At 35.1% G+C, this 20,295-nt stretch overlaps 2 protein-coding genes across 5 annotated transcripts; both read left to right on the forward strand.

Moving 5' to 3' along the window:
• The first annotated feature begins 5,145 nt into the window (after window positions 1-5,145).
• On the forward strand, window positions 5,146-10,019 carry LOC7491134 (uncharacterized). Of its 2 annotated transcripts, none has more exons than XM_024607987.2 (8): window positions 5,146-5,581; window positions 6,403-6,897; window positions 7,221-7,383; window positions 7,879-8,176; window positions 8,420-8,492; window positions 8,570-8,660; window positions 8,991-9,070; window positions 9,564-10,019. In XM_024607987.2, exons 1-8 carry the CDS (start codon window positions 5,495-5,497, stop codon window positions 9,825-9,827), a joined length of 1,551 nt encoding a protein of 516 aa, XP_024463755.2. In that variant the 5' UTR covers window positions 5,146-5,494; the 3' UTR covers window positions 9,828-10,019. The 2 variants fall into 2 exon arrangements, with proteins under 2 accessions (XP_024463755.2, XP_052311964.1); XM_052456004.1 differs by having other exon boundaries at window positions 5,146-5,575.
• A 3,399-nt stretch (window positions 10,020-13,418) lies between these two features.
• On the forward strand, window positions 13,419-19,998 carry LOC7489339 (4-hydroxy-3-methylbut-2-en-1-yl diphosphate synthase (ferredoxin), chloroplastic). Of its 3 annotated transcripts, none has more exons than XM_006378905.3 (21): window positions 13,419-13,584; window positions 13,709-13,768; window positions 13,875-14,092; window positions 14,433-14,590; window positions 15,015-15,121; window positions 15,237-15,337; window positions 15,420-15,496; window positions 15,888-16,007; window positions 16,106-16,336; window positions 16,615-16,731; window positions 16,835-16,909; window positions 16,998-17,075; window positions 17,193-17,252; window positions 17,352-17,414; window positions 17,494-17,638; window positions 17,749-17,887; window positions 18,286-18,363; window positions 18,446-18,605; window positions 18,697-18,795; window positions 18,895-18,999; window positions 19,695-19,998. In XM_006378905.3, the coding sequence occupies exons 3-21, from the start codon at window positions 13,885-13,887 to the stop codon at window positions 19,797-19,799; spliced, it is 2,226 nt and encodes a 741-aa protein (XP_006378967.1). In that variant the 5' UTR covers window positions 13,419-13,584; window positions 13,709-13,768; window positions 13,875-13,884; the 3' UTR covers window positions 19,800-19,998. The 3 variants fall into 3 exon arrangements, with proteins under 3 accessions (XP_006378967.1, XP_002314268.2, XP_024464645.1); XM_002314232.4 differs by having other exon boundaries at window positions 13,879-14,092; XM_024608877.2 differs by lacking the exon at window positions 13,709-13,768 and having other exon boundaries at window positions 13,423-13,584.
• The last annotated feature ends 297 nt before the right edge of the window (window positions 19,999-20,295 follow it).

Raw genomic sequence — 20,295 nt, forward strand, 5'->3', positions numbered from 1 at the left:
GATCCTATTTAATCTAAAGCACAATAACTATGAAAAATATTAAACATAACAAGGAATCATAAACATATATTAATACTTTCAATATCTTACATACAACCATAGAAAGCCCATGAGACTAAGGATAGTAACTCCTAAAAACTATCGCTCTCGATTGAGAGACTCTTATCACTCGTCAGGCTTCTTAGCCAAGTTACAACAAGCTGCAATAACCACCCAAGTTGGATATATGTCAATAAAATCAGGAACAACGTTTAGGTCGAAGGCCACTAAGAAGTCCATTATTATTCCCCTCAACAGATGATAAAAGTGAAGGTTGGACATAACCTGAAATATCTTATATCTAATAAATATATCCAAGGCTTGAGATCCCCCAAACATTGTCAAGAACTCATCATACAAGTACCTCAACACGCTCAGATGAGCACATTCCTCTTTAGAGGCCCTTGCCTCAGCCTTAGTCATAGCCATCTTGGTTTTCAAAGCTACAATCTCTACTTTTAAAACCCAATAGGACTGTACTAGGAAGGATGATGCCTCCTTAGACAAACAAACTATTTCCAGGGCAACACTCATCTTAGAAGCCTGATGATCTTTATCCTCATTCAACTTCTTGAGAATCATGGACATAAATGTCATAGACCTCCCTTATATCCCTTAACTAAGTTTCTAGTTTTGCCTCATAAAGGCTTCGTACTTCTTCCTGGTTTCCTCTTAATCAAGCTAGGGTCGCCTTTATATGAGCCTTTTTGGTAGTCCAACATCTTCGAGGATGGGCATTCAATGGGGAACTCTGAATAAAACAATGATATTAATAATAAAAAATAAGATCCAAGTACATATAACGAGGTATACTAGATGAAGTGCTCACATGGAGTAGAAGCTGCCCAATAAGAGCTAGGTGACGAGTAAAAATCTGATCAGATAGTTGATCAACATCAAAAGAGAGATCCTATAACCTGTTTATCATATCCATCATTGTTATGCCATCAGATCCCAACACAATGTTATTTTCCCCTATAAAGTGTTGTAAAATGTTCCTCTCCTCTTTAGACAAGGATAGTAGAGAAGGAATTGCAAAGCCAATCCATGGTCTAACATAAGAAGAACTTGCTCTAGGATTAGACAGTCCAATCTGGGATGTAAAACCCTTAACAACAACTTGGGGTATAGGAACCTCAACAAAATCCTTTGCAGCTCTTACCACTTAAGAAGGCGTTGAAAATGGTTTCAAGTCACGAGCATGGGTGTTACTCCTCCATCAACAAAATAAAGCCCTTGTGATATGATCCAAGCAAGGTCATAATCGAATTTTATGTTAAAATTTCATACCGTCTAGTTTTACATTATTGAGTATAACTTCAAATCAAACTGTTGGATTCTAGAGGTATTTTTCTATGTTGGGAAAAACTTTTAGGTGAATCAAAGTTCAAAAGGCATTGCAATAAAGGTCAGAACAAAATGTATAAATTTTAGTATTTACTTCCTTTTGACTTGTGAACTTTCTATTTGGTAATGATCCTTTTCCTACCAGGATGTGATTTCTTTTTTTTTTAGATTTCCTAGTTCTATAAGGATATTTAATAGGCCACAACATAATTTTCAAATGTGACAATGATTCATCAATGCTTCAAAATCCTTTGCTTATGAGGATTCCTTATTCACCCTAGCTACATAAGGAAATGTGAGCTGGTGGTATTTAATGACAAATTAGTTTTTAAGATAATTGGGCAGCATTATAGGCTATAAATAAGCTTTATATCAGGCTTGTATCATTTTCTTTTCTTCTTCTCTTCTCATAACAGCATAAAGAATTAACTTGTAAGTTATATTTTTATTATTTCATCTATAACCTAAGGCTTTTTTGGGTTTAATTAATACTTTTTTTTTAGCTAGGATACAAGACTTGTTTGGATCAGGGTTTGGGCTTTAGTATAGGTTTTGAGTTAGTTTTGTAAGTGGATCAATTCAGCCCACAAGGGTAGATCTATTAGGGTTAATTTTTTAGAAGCATCTAAACTCTTGTAAGCTTAAGTTTCACTGACCTTTGATGTATAACACTTATGAACTTTTTAGTTTGACGCGTGAGAGAGATTCTACCATTCTTTGGTTCTTGAATGAGCTGAATCTGACTTATCAAAGATTAACAAGTTTTGTGGCGTCATTCGACTTCATTCCAATAATATTGATGCATTGGGGTAGGTTTTCATTGTGTCACACACATATCAAACCTCTTTTAGCTTTCCAGGATCAGATCTCAATCTTTATTGTGGGTTACGTGATCATGAGGTTCACATCACCCTGTGAAGCAAACACTCTTATTTTTTTCACTCTAGCCCTCATAGTTGCTTTGAAAAGAACATTAGGGGAAACAATTTCCCTTCTCCCCCAGAGGTAAGTGATTGACTTCTCATAATAAGGGGTAAGCTAGCATAGAGACTTAGTGTTAGTAGTGATATCCATCTCTTGACGAATCTCTTCCATCCCTACAATCCAAGAGTTGGATGTCCCCTCAACCTTAACACTTCATTCACTATCCTCCCCTTAAGACTATGAATCTAAAATAAAACAAAGTTAAAATGTGATAAATATATCAAATTATACAAAGTATAAATTCTTACATACCTTACCTCTTCACCTGGTATTATCCTTTAGCCAACCAGTTGATGTTATAGTGAAGGGAAGACCTCGCCATATTTAAACACACACTCGGTTAAAGTTACCAAGACTTAGTTTTTAATTGGCATCTAGATGAAAAGTTCTCTAAAAATAAAGGTAACCCCACAACTCTTGCACTTGGCCTGGGATAGGCTGTTTGTTACTCCTTACAATTAAACATTTCGCACATCAATCCTTCACATTAGAGATCTTACCCTCAGACATGTTCTTTATAGGACTTTTAGGGTGACCGATAAAGGTGAAGAACCAATGAACAACATGACCCCCTTGAGGACAACGATTTGGTGTATAACAATATCTAAATATATCTAGGTTTGGCTCACCCCTATAGTTGCAAAATACTTTTGAAAAGCTTTGACTAATACCAATCTATTAGGATGAAGTTGGCTAACACATAAATTATAGTGGAAAAACATATCCCTTATAAACCTCATAGAGAAAAGGTATATCCTAACTCAAACATGGTATAAGGGCTGTTATTTCATGTAAACCATTACGAGCACCCCTGGATTATTTACTAAACCTTTTTGATCTACTAGGGAATTGGGCTAGATAATCCCTTCCTTGTAGGCAGTTGACCTTGGGTATATGTTTAGTAGTTAGGGTACTATCCCCTTATCCTTAAAAGCCCTGGGTAACCAAAGGTTTCCTAGTGAGCGGACACCAACCCTCTAGTCCTTGATCCATGCCCTATCGATCCTAGTCCACCACTAGAACCCCTAGTTTCTAGTTGTCATGGTCTAAATATAAAGTCAGTACTAGATGCTACCTGTTTCCTTTTTTTAGTGGCCATTTTGAATGGAAAATGTTGAGGAGGAGTAAGTCACCTTAAGATGACATCTACTTTGTTCCAAGAAGTTATCACATCTCACACGAACTAAATGCTTCCACACAATTACTCATCTTCACACAATGGTTTAGAGCGAAGTTTTAGAGATAGACTCCAAATGAATTGAAATGAAGTGAATGGGGTCTTATATAGTTGGAGGTCTTCCCCATCCTCTGCTGGATTGGTGACACATGTCACCACCCTCACAAATCCCTGATGAGGTAATTAATACTATCATGAAGTGTTCCACCAGGTATTCATCCAACCAAGATGAGCGCTCTTTCAACTACAATGTCATTTCACTTGCAAATACTCTAATGAAGTGTCTTGAGATGCCCCTACTATTTTTTATATGAAGAAATATTGAGAATCCTGTTAAAGAAAATGGATATATTTTTCAAGTCTCTTCGGTAAAAATACCACACCGACTTAAAGGGCTACTGATAGAGCAATATTTATTGATATTTTTTAATATTTGATAGAAAGATGTTCACTTTTGGCACAAGCCCATAATAGGTTTCAAGAATAATCATGGGGCAATATCAAGCGCTCTTTGAACTCAGATAACGCGCCCGAGCCTAGGTGTTGGGCATGTGCCTAGTACCTCAAGGGGTCATGTTGCATAACCAAGCCTAAAACCTTGTGGGCTCGTGCAGTGTACACTAACCGCTAGGCATGTGCCCAACACCTATGGGCCCTAGCCTCAATTTTTATAATAATACATTATAATGTTTATGGGCCCAATAAGTGTCTTAAGCCCAATTACTTTTCCCCTTATCAATGCATGTATAAGAGATTTTTATCCCTCACTAATGTTATCAATGTAAAATGACTCTCCAGCCCCTTAACTAATAATAAAAAGGTTCATGAGCTATAAATATCCCTTGAACTATCTAGGTAAAGGTTTAAAACTTTACATTAAAAAAACATCTATATTCAACATAAGAACAACCTTGTTTTTGAAATTTAATGCTATCTAACATATTTATTACTTTTTTCTCTATAAAATTACTGATTTTATTATATGATGGTCCTCAAATCCCCCAAAAGAAGATTTCTTGTAGATATTCAGAGGTATTTATTAAGATATATATATTTTTTTTTTATTTTGAAGAAAAGAGTTATTTGAATCAACATTTGATTAAATTATAATTTAATAACCAAAATTTTTTATTTTTGAGTATATCGGATTTTGGAAAAGATAGAAATAAATCTCATTTAATAAAAAAATATGAATATTTTACATATATTTGAAATTAAGTTTCATATTGAAATTAATAATATTTATATTTTTGTTCAATATAACTCAAAATATTCTTTAAAAACTATTTATTCAAGTTGGTTTCTATGAATATTCATGGATTTTAAGTTAATTTGGATTTCTAAATACCCATTATTCTTGCGATCAAGTCACTTTGACAGCAGTTGTTTGCATTTTTTTTTTAAAAAATCAATTAGTTCTTACATTTCTATATAAAAAAAGTGCATTTCAATCTTTTTCCAACAAATTTGAAACACAGAGGAGGACAAGAGTATGAATTTCCAGAAAGACACGGGGCAAAAAGCATGAGAGGAACAGGAGTTGGGTACGGTAGGTTTAGCAAGACTTAACAAAAAAATGTAATAAAGAGTCCGCGCGCACTGGAGTGGGTATTGTGCAAGCGTGCTGGAAGAGAGGGAATGGAGTGGCAGTAGGCCACTCTCCCGACCGCCTCTTTTTGCTTTGCCATAAATGAAAAGAATTTGTGATTTGATGGGGAACCCATCATCCCCCTTCTTCCCCCCTCTCCTTCCCCTCATCAACTCATTTATTATTCCACTACTATATATAAATATATTATTCAACTTCTTTCTCACACTTCTCAAGAAACAAGCTAGTACCACCACTGCCCATTTTCGTTGAGCTTTTCTTTTTGTGTTCTTGAAACTTTTGAGCTTCTGGGCTGTTTTGTTTTTGTCTTCTCATGCTCTAACAATAACAGTAATATAATGAGAACTAATCAAGAGAAGCCTGTGAATGAGGGGGAACAAGGTGTTGGTGTATGTTCAAGCCAAGAAGCAGTTGGCAAGGTTAAGGTTTTTGTTTTTCTCTTTGATCTCTTCTCTCATAAGTTTTTCTTTGTTTGCTATATTTTGGATCAAGTTCTTCATTGTAATCTTTCTTTAGGAAGAAATAAAAATTAAAAATCAGTCATCATCATCCATGTGTAAACAAGCTGGTCTTTGATTTTGATTCTCTATATTGATAATACTGTTCTTGTCAATTCTTTTTAGTGTTTGATTTTACTTCTCTTTATTTGCTGTGCCTTTTCTTTTATTGTCATGTAATTTGGTTTAGATCATGCCATTAAAATAAGTATGTGAGAGGCACTTGTGTTTTCTCCTAGGACAAATAGATTTATAACTAAAAGTATTAGCAGATCAAACGCCTATGTACACCTATATTTTCGGAAACATGAAGGGGGGCTGCTCCAAATTTCAACAAGCCATCCACCTGGGGCTAGCTATGGTGGTATACGAGGTGGATGGGGATTCGGGTAGAGCTGCTATGTTGGTTTGGAGCTATAGTTCTCTGGATTGTACTGAAAAAGGAAAATCTAAACGATGAACCATTTGTTGTGGAAGCTATTTAGGCCATTTGTTCTTATCAGTTCAACTTGCTTTTCGTATGCATCTTTTTTCGTGTTCTTTTGTGCGCGCGCGCGCGCGCGTGTCCATGCACGTGCGCTTGTTCATGGGTGTTAAATAACAGACTTTTGTAAACACTTGGATGACCCTGGGCTGACTAGCTACTCTGTTTACAAGAAGAAAAATGAACTGTCAGTTTTTGTATGATCATTCTTCATATTCTCCACCTCACTGCTCTATTATCTTGCTCTCTCTTTTTTTCTTCCCAGGTTGAACACTCAATAGAAATAGTTGAAGAAACTGATACTTTTCAACATTGGAAGCGGAGAAATCTCTTTCTAGAGATACCCTCAAGAACATTGGAAGACTCCTCGCGGGATTCTGTTGTAATCAGGATGCCCCCGACACCTAGTCCATCTCCTAGGAAAGTAAATTTTCTCCTGACACCTAGTTCTGTGGATGCAAGAGCCAGTGGTTCCCCAGCCCCCTCTTCATCAAAAGGCAAATCATCCTTAAAAAGTTTGTTACCTAAACTAAGCTTCAAGTCTCGAAATTCTACTTTAGATATTGAAAAAGCTGCCACCCTAGCTCCAGATGCTTCATCTATACCACGGAAGAAACCTTCAATCTCAAGGTCATTGTCACTTACAAGGATCTTCACCCCTAGGATGAAGCAAACATCATCACTTCCCGTGACGCCAATTGCAAATTCTAAGGCAGAGTCTGCACGTGGGGGAAGCGTTGGTGGCATGCTTAATTCAAGTGTAAGTTTTTGTTTATTGAATGGATAAAGTGACCTAGTTGGTTGCCTTAACGGCCTTCAAAATTTTAAATGATGCATGTTGGTTAACTTTAGGAATATAGCTTGCTTATCTGATATAGTTATTTTCTTGTTCCACTGATCCTAAGGAGCAAGGGAGTGGGTTTACTTAAGTTGTTCCTTAACAGATAGCATATACTAATGGATCAATTAATTTAGTTCCCTACACAACCACCACGAATTATTTCAGCATCTTCTGGGTTATTCAATTCTTTGCCAACTTTAAATTCATTATTTTCTGTCCTCATTTGATAAATGTCTTTGCAGAGGAAAGGAACCCAGCGGCAGATATTTCGCTCACTCTCGGTTCCTGTTAATAATAAAGAAAGAAGCATAAAGAGGATGGACTCTTTTTTCCGCATGATTCCTTCAACTCCTCAAGTGAAGGAAGGAGATACAATAACAAATGCATCTCCAAGTGTTGATGCTGGTATGTTGCCATTATTTATTTTTTATGATGGGCTTGTGCTTGTGCTTCTGGGCATTGCATATTTGTGTATCTGAAACTTCTTAGATTTATGTTTTGTCACTTTTGAATCCATCGAGAGTTGCTACTTGCTACATACCTGTATGTGCACTAGCACAATCATTCTATGTGGTTCATAATTTTTTAAGTGTTGTAACAATTAGTGGCTATTGGACTTCGTTGTTATGATTTGTTTTCCTCATTCCTTGCAATCAATAAACATCATAGCCATTATCATTCCCCATGAGCTAAGTGATTTGAAAACTTGGATCTTGAGAAGATGGGAGTACAAGCAAAACCTCAATTACACACCGGCATTTCTAAAGTTAATTTTTTTTTTATATATATATTTTGAATGTCTTTTCTAACGCAAAAATAGGATATTTACTTTTGTACTCTGCATTGTCCAGTACCTGTTGTCGTTATCAACAAATTTATTATTCTAGTCCAATGATACAGAAAGCAATGACGTTGATGGTGAGGACATACCCGAAGAAGAGGCTGTTTGTAGAATTTGTTTGATTGAATTGTGTGAAGGTGGAGAGACCCTTAAGATGGAGTGCAGCTGCAAAGGTGAACTTGCTCTGGCCCATCAAGAATGTGCTGTAAAATGGTTTAGCATCAAAGGTAACAAGATCTGTGATGTTTGCAAGCAAGAGGTTCAGAACCTGCCTGTGACTTTGTTACGAATGCAAGGTGTCTGTTCTAGAACTATTGGAGCAAGTAGAGCTAATCAGGAAGATGTTAATGGATACAGGCAAGTAAATTTCTGGTATATCTTCATACCTTAGAAAATGAAGTTATGATTCCTGTAATGGCTGAGAAATGGCAGGATTCAGATTCCTGCAGGCACTCCTAATCAAACTCTGTTTTAAGATTTGTGCTTTTAGTGCTTTATCATGGCTAATTTTATTGTAAACTCAAAACTGTAGTTTTGAATTAATTTTCACATCGAATCTAGATTGATATACCTGAGACTGACCAGTTTATATGCAATCAGGGTTTGGCAAGAAGTGCCTGTGCTTGTCATTGTTAGCATGCTTATCTATTTTTGTTTTCTTGAGCAGCTCCTGGTAAGAAAAGCCTCTTGACATCCCAATTTTGTCAAATTTTGCCTTTTCCTTCCTTCTCAATGCATTTTGTTTTAAAGGTTGAAAAGATGGGCATGGGAGCGATTGCTGTATCCCTTCCTTTTTCTTGTGTGCTGGCCCTTCTCTCATCCATGATCTCATCAACTATGGGTAAGCTGGTTGTACTAAAAAAAATGAGGTTTGAATCCATAAGTACTGGAAAGATCTTACATGCAGAAATCACTTGCTGTGAATTGGAATACAATAACAGGTGGTGTAATATTACCACTTTGATTTGCTAGGTTGACCTGCTTGGTCTCATATACACATGCACACACATATCAAGGAAGTTATTTGCCTTGTAGATTCAAATATTATGGCAGCAACTTCTCACTACAAAACTTTCGATTGGAAATCTAATGTTCATGGAAATCTTTCCTTACAGATTTCTTACTTATTTATATAATTTCTGCTTCTCACCTTTTAGCTTTTTCTGTGCAGTAAGGAGAAGATTTGTTTGGGTTTATGCATCAATTCAATTTGCCCTGGTCGTTCTCTTTGCACATATTTTCTATACTTTGGTGAGTAATGTCTCATCTACTATCATTTCCAAAACACACATCCCACTTTCAAAGCATAACAAGAACAACAACAACAACTACTTCTTCCACCACTACAGTCTACAGCAATCATTTAATGTCCCGGAAAAGATTAAATAAGGAGCTAAATTTATTATATAGCTCTTTGGGATTGAAGGTTTTGTTGACTAGAGGTTTTGGTAACAGATTATAGGATTTGATGTGCAATCACTTCTAGCTGTTTTCTGATGTCAACTCTCATAGCTGGTCTGGAATAAGTTAAAGAAAATTGTGTTGAAAATGTGATTCTGTTATTGCATTAAATCTCATCCCTAGATCAAAGGAAAGTCTACAAATAACTGAAATTTAGATTTTGTCCTGGCTTGAGTTCTGACCTTGTTTGAACCTTAAGTTTAAGTGATCTTACACTGGATATTCTCTATGTATTGGTCCTCTGATTAGATGCTTTCCACTCTTGTTGCTTTATGCCATGCAGGTCAATGTGCAAGCAGTTCTAGCCATTCTCCTTGCAACACTTTCTGGATTTGGCGTAGCAATGAGTGGGAGTTCCATACTCGTTGAGTTTTTGAGATGGAGAAGGAGGTGGCACGCACAACATGGGCAGCTGCATAGTTCCCAAGTAATTACTGGACCAGGCCCATTTCAAAGAGCTGTAAATTCATCAAATTCATCAACTAGAGGCCATCATAACTTCCAGCCGAATGAAGTGGAAAATCCAGAAACTTTACGTGGGAGTTAAATTTTTATCTCATTAGGAATAATTAAAATGCATAGTGCTTTAGATGGTGTCTAAATGAAGCTAAGTGGCTTTGTAAATTGTGATATATCCTGAAGTAGGATCATGGTTTGTTACATGAGCCAGAGTTTCAACCTAAAAATTTAAGTTGTTAAGTAAGGCTTTAAGATATAATTTATATTATTTTTTAGCATATTTTTAGTTTTTCCAAGCTATTAAGAGCTTGAAATTTACACATATCCATATTATTTTGTGTTATTAATTAATGTTAATTAGAAAAAAAATGAAATGGTAAGATTTAATTTCGTGACTATTTGGTTATCAAGATTTTGATATCATTTTTAAGAATTATTTGTTTGATAAAATTTTAAAATATAATTTATATTATTTTCTAATACGGTAGTAACATTGCGAAGTTGTGGAGATATTAAATATTGGATTGGGTCTTACTTGAATGAATTTAACTCGGTTTCTTTGCTGTTAGTTTCTTAACTGTGTTGGTGTGCTCACAATCACTTCTGTCAGACATCCTCTTACTAAAATAGGAGGGGATGTCAACTTTTTAACAATGCATTTGCTCCTTTATATATGGTTGTCCAGTTGCCTAAATCACGAAGATGTTTATGTCGCTTGTTATCTACTAATTAGCAGCGCAGATTGGTGTTTAGTGAGTCTTGCATGCATGCGTTGAGGATTGTCCTGAAGCCAGGGTCGTGGAAGAAATCCCTGGAGCACCTGCAGGCAGGAGTGGGATAAGTCCTGGGGTCTTGATCATGAGAACCGAGTACTGGCTTGTTGCAGGCCTGCAAAGACGGTTTAGAAGAAATAATTGAGGAAGAAGGGGCAGTAACTCTTGGATTTAATTTGTTATTATTTAACTGTGACCAAATTGTTCATATGGAATTTGATTTCAAGAACTCTATGGTGCTGGTACTTGGCCTAGTGCTTAAGAAGATTTACCTTATCTCTTAACTTTCTGGGTTTAAACCCTAATCCCGAGGCTAATATGCAATATGATGGAGAATACATCTTTAAGAATATGTTCTTGGGTACAAGTTGTCTCGAAAACACCATTAATGTTGAGAGAACGTAGATGATTTTTGTTATTATTATCACCCAACACAAATTAAGCTCCTTAATTTCATTGACTGCTGCTTTGCTTTCAGTAATGGCGTGATTCATGTGACATCCTTCCGCCGCTGGACCGTGGAGGGTGGAGGGCGGGGGGTGGGCTATTGCAATTTTCACGTGAAACATGAATTTAGCGATGATGTCATCAAACATCTAAAACGTGAGTCTCGTGGGAGCTTTTACTCAAACTTCTGTCTGTACATGAAAATAGACGTGAAATAGGGTTGAATTTTTATTTTAGGTTGAGTTTATTTTTATTTTTTTGGTATTTAGATTTTTTGAGATCAGGAATAAATTTATCATGATTTTTAAAATATTTTATAGGTATTTTAAGTAAAAACAAGTTTTTAGATCAAAAGAAGATAAACCTTGATTTCTAGCTACTATTGTGACTAAAATCTAAACAGAATAGATAACGTGTTGTTTTTTTTTTTTTAAATGGATAACATGTCGTCCACTCCCAGACACATATTAAAACAGAAAAGGAGCGCCCTTGTGAAATGGGTTAGTGGGTTGGCTTGGTTTGCCATGTCTAGTAATGTCTGACTCTTTTTTTCTCTATTTTTTTTATTTTAATTAATGTTTTTTTAAAAAAACTTAATTATATTTATATTAATATCTATTTTCTTTTATTTTATTTAGAGAATCTCTTTTAAATAATAATGATTTTTTAGTTATACATTTAGTTTTTGTAGAAGTTTTTCTAATTCATCTATGATTTTGTTTTTATCTTTTGTATAAATAAATTATGTTTTTAAAAATAACAAATATTGATATTTTTAATATGTGTGGTCTTTCATGTTATTTTTTTCTTTTTATTTTATTCGATCAATTTAATATTTTTGTCTATTTCTATCATTATTTAATTAATTAGCAAATATAATCAGGTAAATATTTTATTTTTCAAGATTAAATATCGTGATCTATATCTATCTCTTGATTTTTCAAGTTTTTTTTTTTTAGATATCATTAATAATTTCTTATTTATTTATTATTTTATATAATTCTTAGTTTATTTGAATATCCATAAACTTTTTAATCAACTAAATTTTTTAAACTATAAAAAAAATTAATAAAATTTTACATATATAATTTTTTATAAAAAGTAAAATAATTCACCCATGACAAAACCCATTTCATGTAGCTCGTCACACATCTGAAACGAGAGTCTCGTGGAAGCTTTTACTCCATCTTCTATCCATGCACGGATAATTAGTCAATGAATATGATGGTCAACAGTATATGTTGACTTTCATATTGGTAGAGCTGTCACATAAATACTTTCCATATTAATACTGTAGCATAGTGAGCCATGACATACATGAGTGGTGAATGATTTTAAGAGATTGGGTGGGCGTTTGCTCCTTTTTATTATTTTTTGAGTTGAATTCTTGCGTGTACTAATCAGTAAGATTTCTTAATTTTTCCTAAATACAGCACCAATTTAGTCTCAGTCACTGTTTTAAAACTCCACCCGGCATGTTGTTGATCGGCGTGTTCAGGTCTAGACGGAGTCAAGTTTTAGTAAAAGTAAAAAATAATTAATTTAATATAATTTAGAAAAAAATCTAGATTGATCCTTAACTCAATTAATTTAAAAATAACTCAGTAATTTTTTTAAAATAATATTATTTTTATTTTTTATAAAATAAAAAAATTAAGTTCACTTGGGTGTACTCAGATTGACCTCCTTAATTCGTGATTGAAGTATATATATATAAAAAGTGTTTTTTATTTAAAAATATATTAAAATATTATATGGGTGTTTGAGAAAACAATGAAAGAATGAAAGATGTTTTTTAAAATGTTTTTTTATTTAAAAATATTAAAATAATACCTTTTAATTTATTTTTAAAATCAATATATAATAATCTAAAAATTAATTTAAAATAAAAAAAAACAAAAAATTTATAAAACCAACTGCAGCGCCTGTAATACACAGAGAGGGGTTAGGTGGTCGGACGTGATGCCGCCACAGGGAATATGGTGAAACGATCTCAGAAAGATTCTTTACTTGTCTGGTTCGTGCACTTGAAAAATACCCAACTAATTTCTTAATCTGTGTCATCATGTCTTAATTAGAACATGTTTTTTTTTTTCTAATTTGAACAGTAAAGGGACAATATTTGTCTAAAACATGATAATTTAATGACAAAATTGATAGTAAATGCTTCAATATTCCACAACTTTAATAATTCAAGGACAAAAAATCCCATTAAATCGTTCATGTTCTATATATGAGTGCTTAACACATGGATGAATGAATGCAATCCGGTCCAAAATCCAAGAAAAATCATTCTAAACAAGGAAATAAAACATCCACAAAAAATAAAAAATAGATAAAATACAAAGAATATTGGGAACATAATATAATTTGGTAAGTTAGAGAAAATTCTTGGAAAAATCATGCATTATTTTCATATTTGTCGTCTACTTCTGTGATGATAAATGGTACCTGCTTCTGCTGTTGTTTTCACACAGGAAAAAAAAATGCAATAAAAATGAAGTAAATTTCTCAAAATCCTCAAACACAGGCAGAGAGACTCAACTCCTTGGGAACTCTCTACCACCACTAGTTCACTAGTCCAGGTCCTTCTCCATCGAACCTTAAATTCTGGTCATTTTTTAGGTAACTGTCACCTTGCCTAATCGTTCTCCTTCTTTTGCTTTTAAGTTCACTCGCTATAGAATTCTGATCAATATTTTGGTTCTTGAAATCTTTTTTTTTTCTCCCTTTCCCTTTTCTTCCTCAGTTAGTGTTTAAGTTGCTAGAAGGAAAAGAAGAGAAAAGAAACGTTGCCCATTTGAAACTCGTAAGTTGTGTGTGAGTTGTGTGGCAGCAAAAAAACAGAAGAAAAAGAAGGGAATATTTTTTTTCTCTCTCATGTGATAGACTTGTGTTGTTTTATGATTGTGAAGGTAGGTGGAAATGGCTACTGGGGCAGTACCGGCATCGTTTTCGGGGCTACAGATGAAGGAATCAGGCTTAGGGTTCGGAAAAAGCATGGATTTTGTGAGAATTTGTGATATAAAGAGGATTAAATCCGGTAGAAAAAAGATTTCAATGATCCGAAACTCCAATACTGGTCGTGATATTGTTGAGCTTCAACCAGCATCAGAAGGGAGCTCTCTATTAGGTACTAAAACAAACCATCACATGTACTGTATGATTCCTATTTTTTAATCTGGGTTCTTTTTATTAGTTTGATTGCTTATATGATCAGAAATGATGAGTTGAGGCATTTATGCTGGTTTTTAATGTTATTGTTAATCGAATATGATTAGTGCTACAAGATATATATGCACAGAAAATATAAAGACCAGATTTTTATGTATTCGGGATGTTAGTAAAGATAACCCTAAACTTTAATTGAGCGAAAATTTAATGTTTTTCTTCGCCTTCTTTTTCGGAATCTTAGGTTCTTCATGTCGGATATGAATTTTCATCTCTGATGCTTGCTGTTTATTTGAATGCAGTCCCAAGACAAAAGTACTGTGAATCCATTAACAAGACTGTCAGGAGGAAAACACGTACTGTAATGGTGGGAAATGTGCCTCTTGGCAGTGAGCATCCTATACGGATTCAAACTATGACTACAACTGACACTAAGGATGTTGCTGCGACAGTTGAACAGGTTCTTTTCAACTCTTTCTAATTGAACCATTGGTGTTTTATTGATCTTCCAGCTTAGCAAGGGATACCAACCATGGTAACTCTTCCAATTTCGACTTCTGTTTAAAAGACTGGCTTGTGATTCTCTTCTTTTCTGGTACTTTTTTAAAAAATAATAAAAAGAAGGAAAAAGTCTCTCGTAAACCCATGGTTCAGTAAACAAATAACTATAGTCATTTGTATAGACCCATCTTGAAAATGATATGATGACTGGATCTGGTATTAAACAAATCTGGTTGTCTGTTGAAAATAGTTACTAATTGATCTCTCAGTACAATTCATTTTGATGAAAGACCTCGATCTTCAAGTTGATAGAGCATGTCTGTCAGGATTGCTTTCTTTTTTCCTAGCAGTATCACTAAATTAACTGCTGTTTATTTGGGTAGGTGATGATAATAGCAGACAAAGGAGCAGATATAGTTCGGCTAACAGTTCAAGGGAAGAGAGAAGCTGATGCATGTTTTGAAATAAAAAACTCTCTCGTGCAGAAAAAGTAAAGTTTTTTTTATTTTTTCCAAATAAATAAAAGGTCTGATAGACCATAAGGAACCTTCCATCCATGTTTTATATGTGGGTCAACCTTTTCACTAACTGTTGTATATATGCAGTTACAATATTCCTCTGGTTGCGGATATTCATTTTGCTCCATCTGTTGCGTTGCGAGTATCTGAATGCTTTGACAAGATTCGTGTCAACCCAGGAAATTTTGGTAAGCCACCAGGCCCTTCTTCCATTTTTCTTTTGGTAATGAATGCAGCTATTCTGAATTCACTGAGATACCATCATTGCAGCTGATAGGCGAGCTCAGTTTGAGAAGCTGGAGTACACAGATGATGACTATCAGAAAGAACTTGAGCATATTGAGAAGGTCAGACCATTCCTTTATCAAAATGATCACCCTTAAAAAGTTTTGAATAAGAAGTATGAATCTGTAGATGATCCTTGCCAAATTAACCTATTTTACCCGCTGAGTTATATATCATGGCAAAATGGCCAACATGGGTCCAAGTCTAGCCATGAAGAGTGTGATAAACAAGTGAAGTGTTGTGTGGCAAGTATGTCCAAGTGAAGTGGTCAACAAATTGGAAATGAGACAAGTTTTGTTAGCTCTGTCTGTCTCTGCTGAAAGTTCTACTTTAACCAAATCATAAACTCTAAGCTGTAAAGACAGGATTCTCAATTTTAAGCATTTGAATATAAATATGTATATAGTAGTTATCTTTACCTGAGGTTTTGTGTTCTATTTTTTACTGTGCCAGGTTTTTACTCCATTGGTTGAGAAATGTAAGAAATATGGAAGGGCAATGCGTATTGGGACAAACCATGGCAGTCTTTCAGATCGTATAATGAGCTACTATGGAGATTCTCCTAGGGGAATGGTGAAAAATTATTTGCTCCCATAACGTTTAGCACTTTTCTTCCATCTGTTGTACTTCTAAACACAGTATCATCATATTGAATGGCTTGTATCAAACAGGTTGAATCAGCATTTGAGTTTGCTAGGATATGTCGGAAGTTAGACTTTCATAATTTTGTCTTTTCAATGAAAGCAAGCAACCCAGTTGTCATGGTCCAGGCATACCGTCTACTTGTAGCAGAAATGTATGTTCAAGGCTGGGATTATCCATTACACTTGGGTGTCACTGAAGCTGGAGAAGGTGAAGATGGGCGGATGAAATCTGCAATTGGCATTGGGACTCTTCTTCAGGTACCCTTACAACGCCAAACTACTATTTCTACAAAATGGAGGATCCTTTAGAATCCTAATGATATGTTTTTCTGATAAATTTCTCAGCTTTCAAACACTCATTTGCATTTTGCTTAAAATGTATCAGTTTGTAGGTTATTTTAAGATGGAAATTTATGTTGTGAATGTGCTTGCACTTCATCAAAATTGATTTCCTTATGGTTAAATATCATATCACTAGGAAGGCATTATGTGTGGTGTGATCGCTGTAGAAGTCAGGAACTCTGTTGAATGTGCAGGATGGATTGGGTGATACAATCAGGGTTTCACTTACAGAACCACCAGAAGAGGAGATAGATCCTTGCAGAAAGTTAGCTAATCTTGGTATGAGAGCAGCCAAAATTCAGCAAGGAGTGGTAGGTTCTATGCTGCACTTTAGCAAATTAACACAATTATGCTCTGTAAATTTGTCCATATGAAATCTTATTAGCTGACTTTTGGAGGAATTTTTTCAACCAGGCACCATTTAAGGAGAAGTACAGGCGTTACTTTGATTTCCAGCGCCGATCTGGTCAATTGCCAATGCAAAAGGAGGTTGTCCTTCAATTTCTATGGAAATTTTAGCATTCGTTAGCTATTTATTTGATCATGATTTTAGAGCTGATTGTTCACTTAATTACAGGGTGAGGAGGTGGATTATAGAGGTGTCCTGCACCGTGATGGCTCTGTGCTCATGTCAGTTTCTCTAGATCAGTTGAAAGTAACCACCTAGCAGTACTCTTACCTTATATCTCCTTTTACTATTCTCCCCAAATTTTACATTATTAATTTGGAGGGAAGCATTTGAAGGGTTTTATTGAAAATTTTCTCTTTCCAGGCGCCTGAACTTCTCTACAAGTCACTTGCCGCAAAGCTTGTTGTTGGGATGCCTTTTAAGGTATGTTCTGACCTAATTCTATTGCATTGAAAGATTAGTGTCTTGAAGATGATTTCTGAATCCATAATTGTTTTTATTGGCATGCATATTTCTGTTTAGGATTTGGCAACAGTTGATTCAATCTTATTGAGAGAGCTCCCACCGGTGGATGATAACGATGCTGTAAGAACCCTAACTTTAGAATTAGATGAATTTACTAGACAGTCAGAATAACGTGATATTTATACTGTATCATGACTAGCGGCTAGCGCTCAAAAGGCTGATAGAAGTTAGTATGGGGGTAATAGCTCCTTTATCAGAGCAGCTAACGAAGCCATTACCCAATGCCATGGTTCTTGTCAACCTTAAGGAGTTGTCAACTGGGGCATACAAGCTTTTGCCAGAAGGTACCACTTTTCCGCAATTGTCACATTGTTGGTTTCTTATGCTCAATGTTTTCATTTATTCTATTTTCTGTGCTGAATTTTATTGAAAACTTTTGAGTTTTACCTCTCAGGTACACGCTTGGTTGTGTCTTTGCGTGGTGATGAGCCCTATGAAGAACTGGAAATTCTTAAACACATTGATGCCACGATGCTTCTTCATGATCTACCCTTTTCAGAAGACAAGATTGGCAGAGTGCATACAGCAAGAAGGTAATACTGCTCTTCACTTGAATTTTATAATATGGTCATTAACTGAAGCAGTAAGATAATACCAAGCCATCAGTACATCTACATTCAGATAATGTTTGCCTGAGTGAAGCCTTCTTTCTTAAACCATTTTGTTGTTGATTGCTTCAACCTTCAACTACTTGCCTGTTGGTCATTTATGTCAGCAGTGTTAATTATATTGCTGAATAGACCCAAACTAATGCCTAGGGTGTACCTAGCGACTCAACATGATAAACATGATTCATCTCTATTTTCAATTCTTTCCATTGTTCATTTGTTTTTTAATATATTTGTGTGTTATTTTCTAATTGCAACAGGATTTTTCACTGTCTTGTGAACACTCCCTAGTCCTGACAGTTCAAACTCTATCTTGGCTGCAGGTTATTTGAGTATCTTGCAGAAAATGCTTTGAATGTCCCCGTGATTCACCATCTTCAGTTTCCAAAAGGGATCCACAGGTAATCATGAAGCTTGCAATATTCATTGAATGCGATGCATGCATGATTTGTTTTAGCTTATACTATTTTCTTCTCTTTGCAGGGATGAACTGGTCATTGGTGCTGGCACAAATGCTGGAGCTCTTTTAGTAGATGGTCTAGGAGATGGTGTCCTAATAGAAGCCCCAGACCAGGATTTTGATTTTCTCAGAAACACATCTTTCAACTTATTACAAGGTTGCAGAATGAGAAATACAAAGACGGTATGAAGGTTTTTTTAAAAAAAAACCAAAGTGTTGACTCACTTAGAGATTAAGGTCTTATTAATCAATTGAATTGCTTAAATCTCATCAGGAATATGTCTCATGCCCATCATGTGGAAGAACTTTGTTTGATCTTCAAGAGATAAGCGCACAAATACGAGAAAAGACATCACACTTGCCTGGTGTCTCGGTGAACAACCAATACTATTGAATTATCATTTGATTTATGTTGATTAGCCTTATTTTCCGATAAAAAAATGTAATTTGTCTTCTTACGTTTCTTTCTTAGATCGCGATCATGGGTTGCATTGTGAATGGCCCTGGGGAGATGGCTGATGCAGATTTTGGGTATGTCGGTGGTGCTCCTGGAAAGATTGACCTTTATGTTGGGAAGGTAATAATGCTATCCTGCTTTGAAATTCATATCAATCTATGCTGATGAGTAACTTAAATCATTAACATCTGAAGGTGAGTATGATATCATTTAGTTTATGGATCTTTGAACCTACTAGCCTAAACTTATGCAGGATGCTCTAAAGTTTGCCATCTTCCTGCTGAGTTTTTTATCTATTAAGCGTGTTGGCCTGTTCATTGACTAGCTTAACCTTTTTAGGCTGGATGTTCTATCTATTGTTTAAAATATATGAATTCAACAAACAATAACGTAGACTTCAGTACTGCATAGAACCCCGGCCCTCGGCAAACCTGAAACACCGGCTTCTCTTTAGCTGACACGTGTTTTTTGACCTTTAAAGTCTATTTGCTTTTTGCGTTTGGTAGGCCATGCTTGGAAGTTTTAGTGTTGTTGCAAACATTTTGTTCTTGTTCACAACTAGAAAGGTTTCTGTGGCATGATACTGATGCTGTTCGGCATATATTTCTCCGACTCTTCAAGGCTTAAACAGCCATCACTCTGCCATTTTATACTTGCCATGATGAATCATTAATAGCATGCTCTCAGATAGATAAAGGAATCATGCCCAATTCGAGAATGCAGTTGGCTGGCATGCATGATAGTAGATTAGGGTTAAAAATGTGGTACGAGGTTTGTTCTTGATGTTGAATGATGGATGGCATTGATGGTCTCAGACGGTGGTAAAGCGTGGAATTGAAATGGAGTCTGCCACCGATGCATTGATCCAGCTTATTAAAGATAATGGCCGCTGGGTAGATCCTCCTCCGGCAGAAGAGTAAACTGATGGTTTCAGTCGACAGATAGGAATAAACAAAGAAGGCAATCTCATCATTGTTATCCTGTTGCTGTGTGTCCCCATAAGGAAAGGAAAACAAGTCTCCATGCAATTTATTATGATGTATCTCATCCTCTATTTGTACACACCAACAATTTCATGATTCCTCAATTATATATAACAATTTCAACAATTTTCAGGCATTTTTGGACCTTGTTTTTTTTTTTTTAAAAAAAAAAATCATTTCCATTCACTTGTTGAGAATAGGGAATAATTCTTTCATAGAAATAAATAATTTGATATTTTTATATTTTGAGCTAACATTTTTCACATGTGCTAGTAAAAATTCGATTTTTTTCTTAAACATTAAATATAAATAAAATTTTAAAAAATAGGAGATAGTTTGGAAAGGTCCCAGTATTTTGTTGAGGGCGCTAAAAAAATCGTAAATATTTGCTAGATCAAATTCAATGAGTTAGTTCTAGGAACCACACTAGGAT

This window comes from Populus trichocarpa, chromosome 9 (assembly GCF_000002775.5).
Source record: "Populus trichocarpa isolate Nisqually-1 chromosome 9, P.trichocarpa_v4.1, whole genome shotgun sequence".
NCBI lineage: Eukaryota > Viridiplantae > Streptophyta > Magnoliopsida > Malpighiales > Salicaceae > Populus > Populus trichocarpa.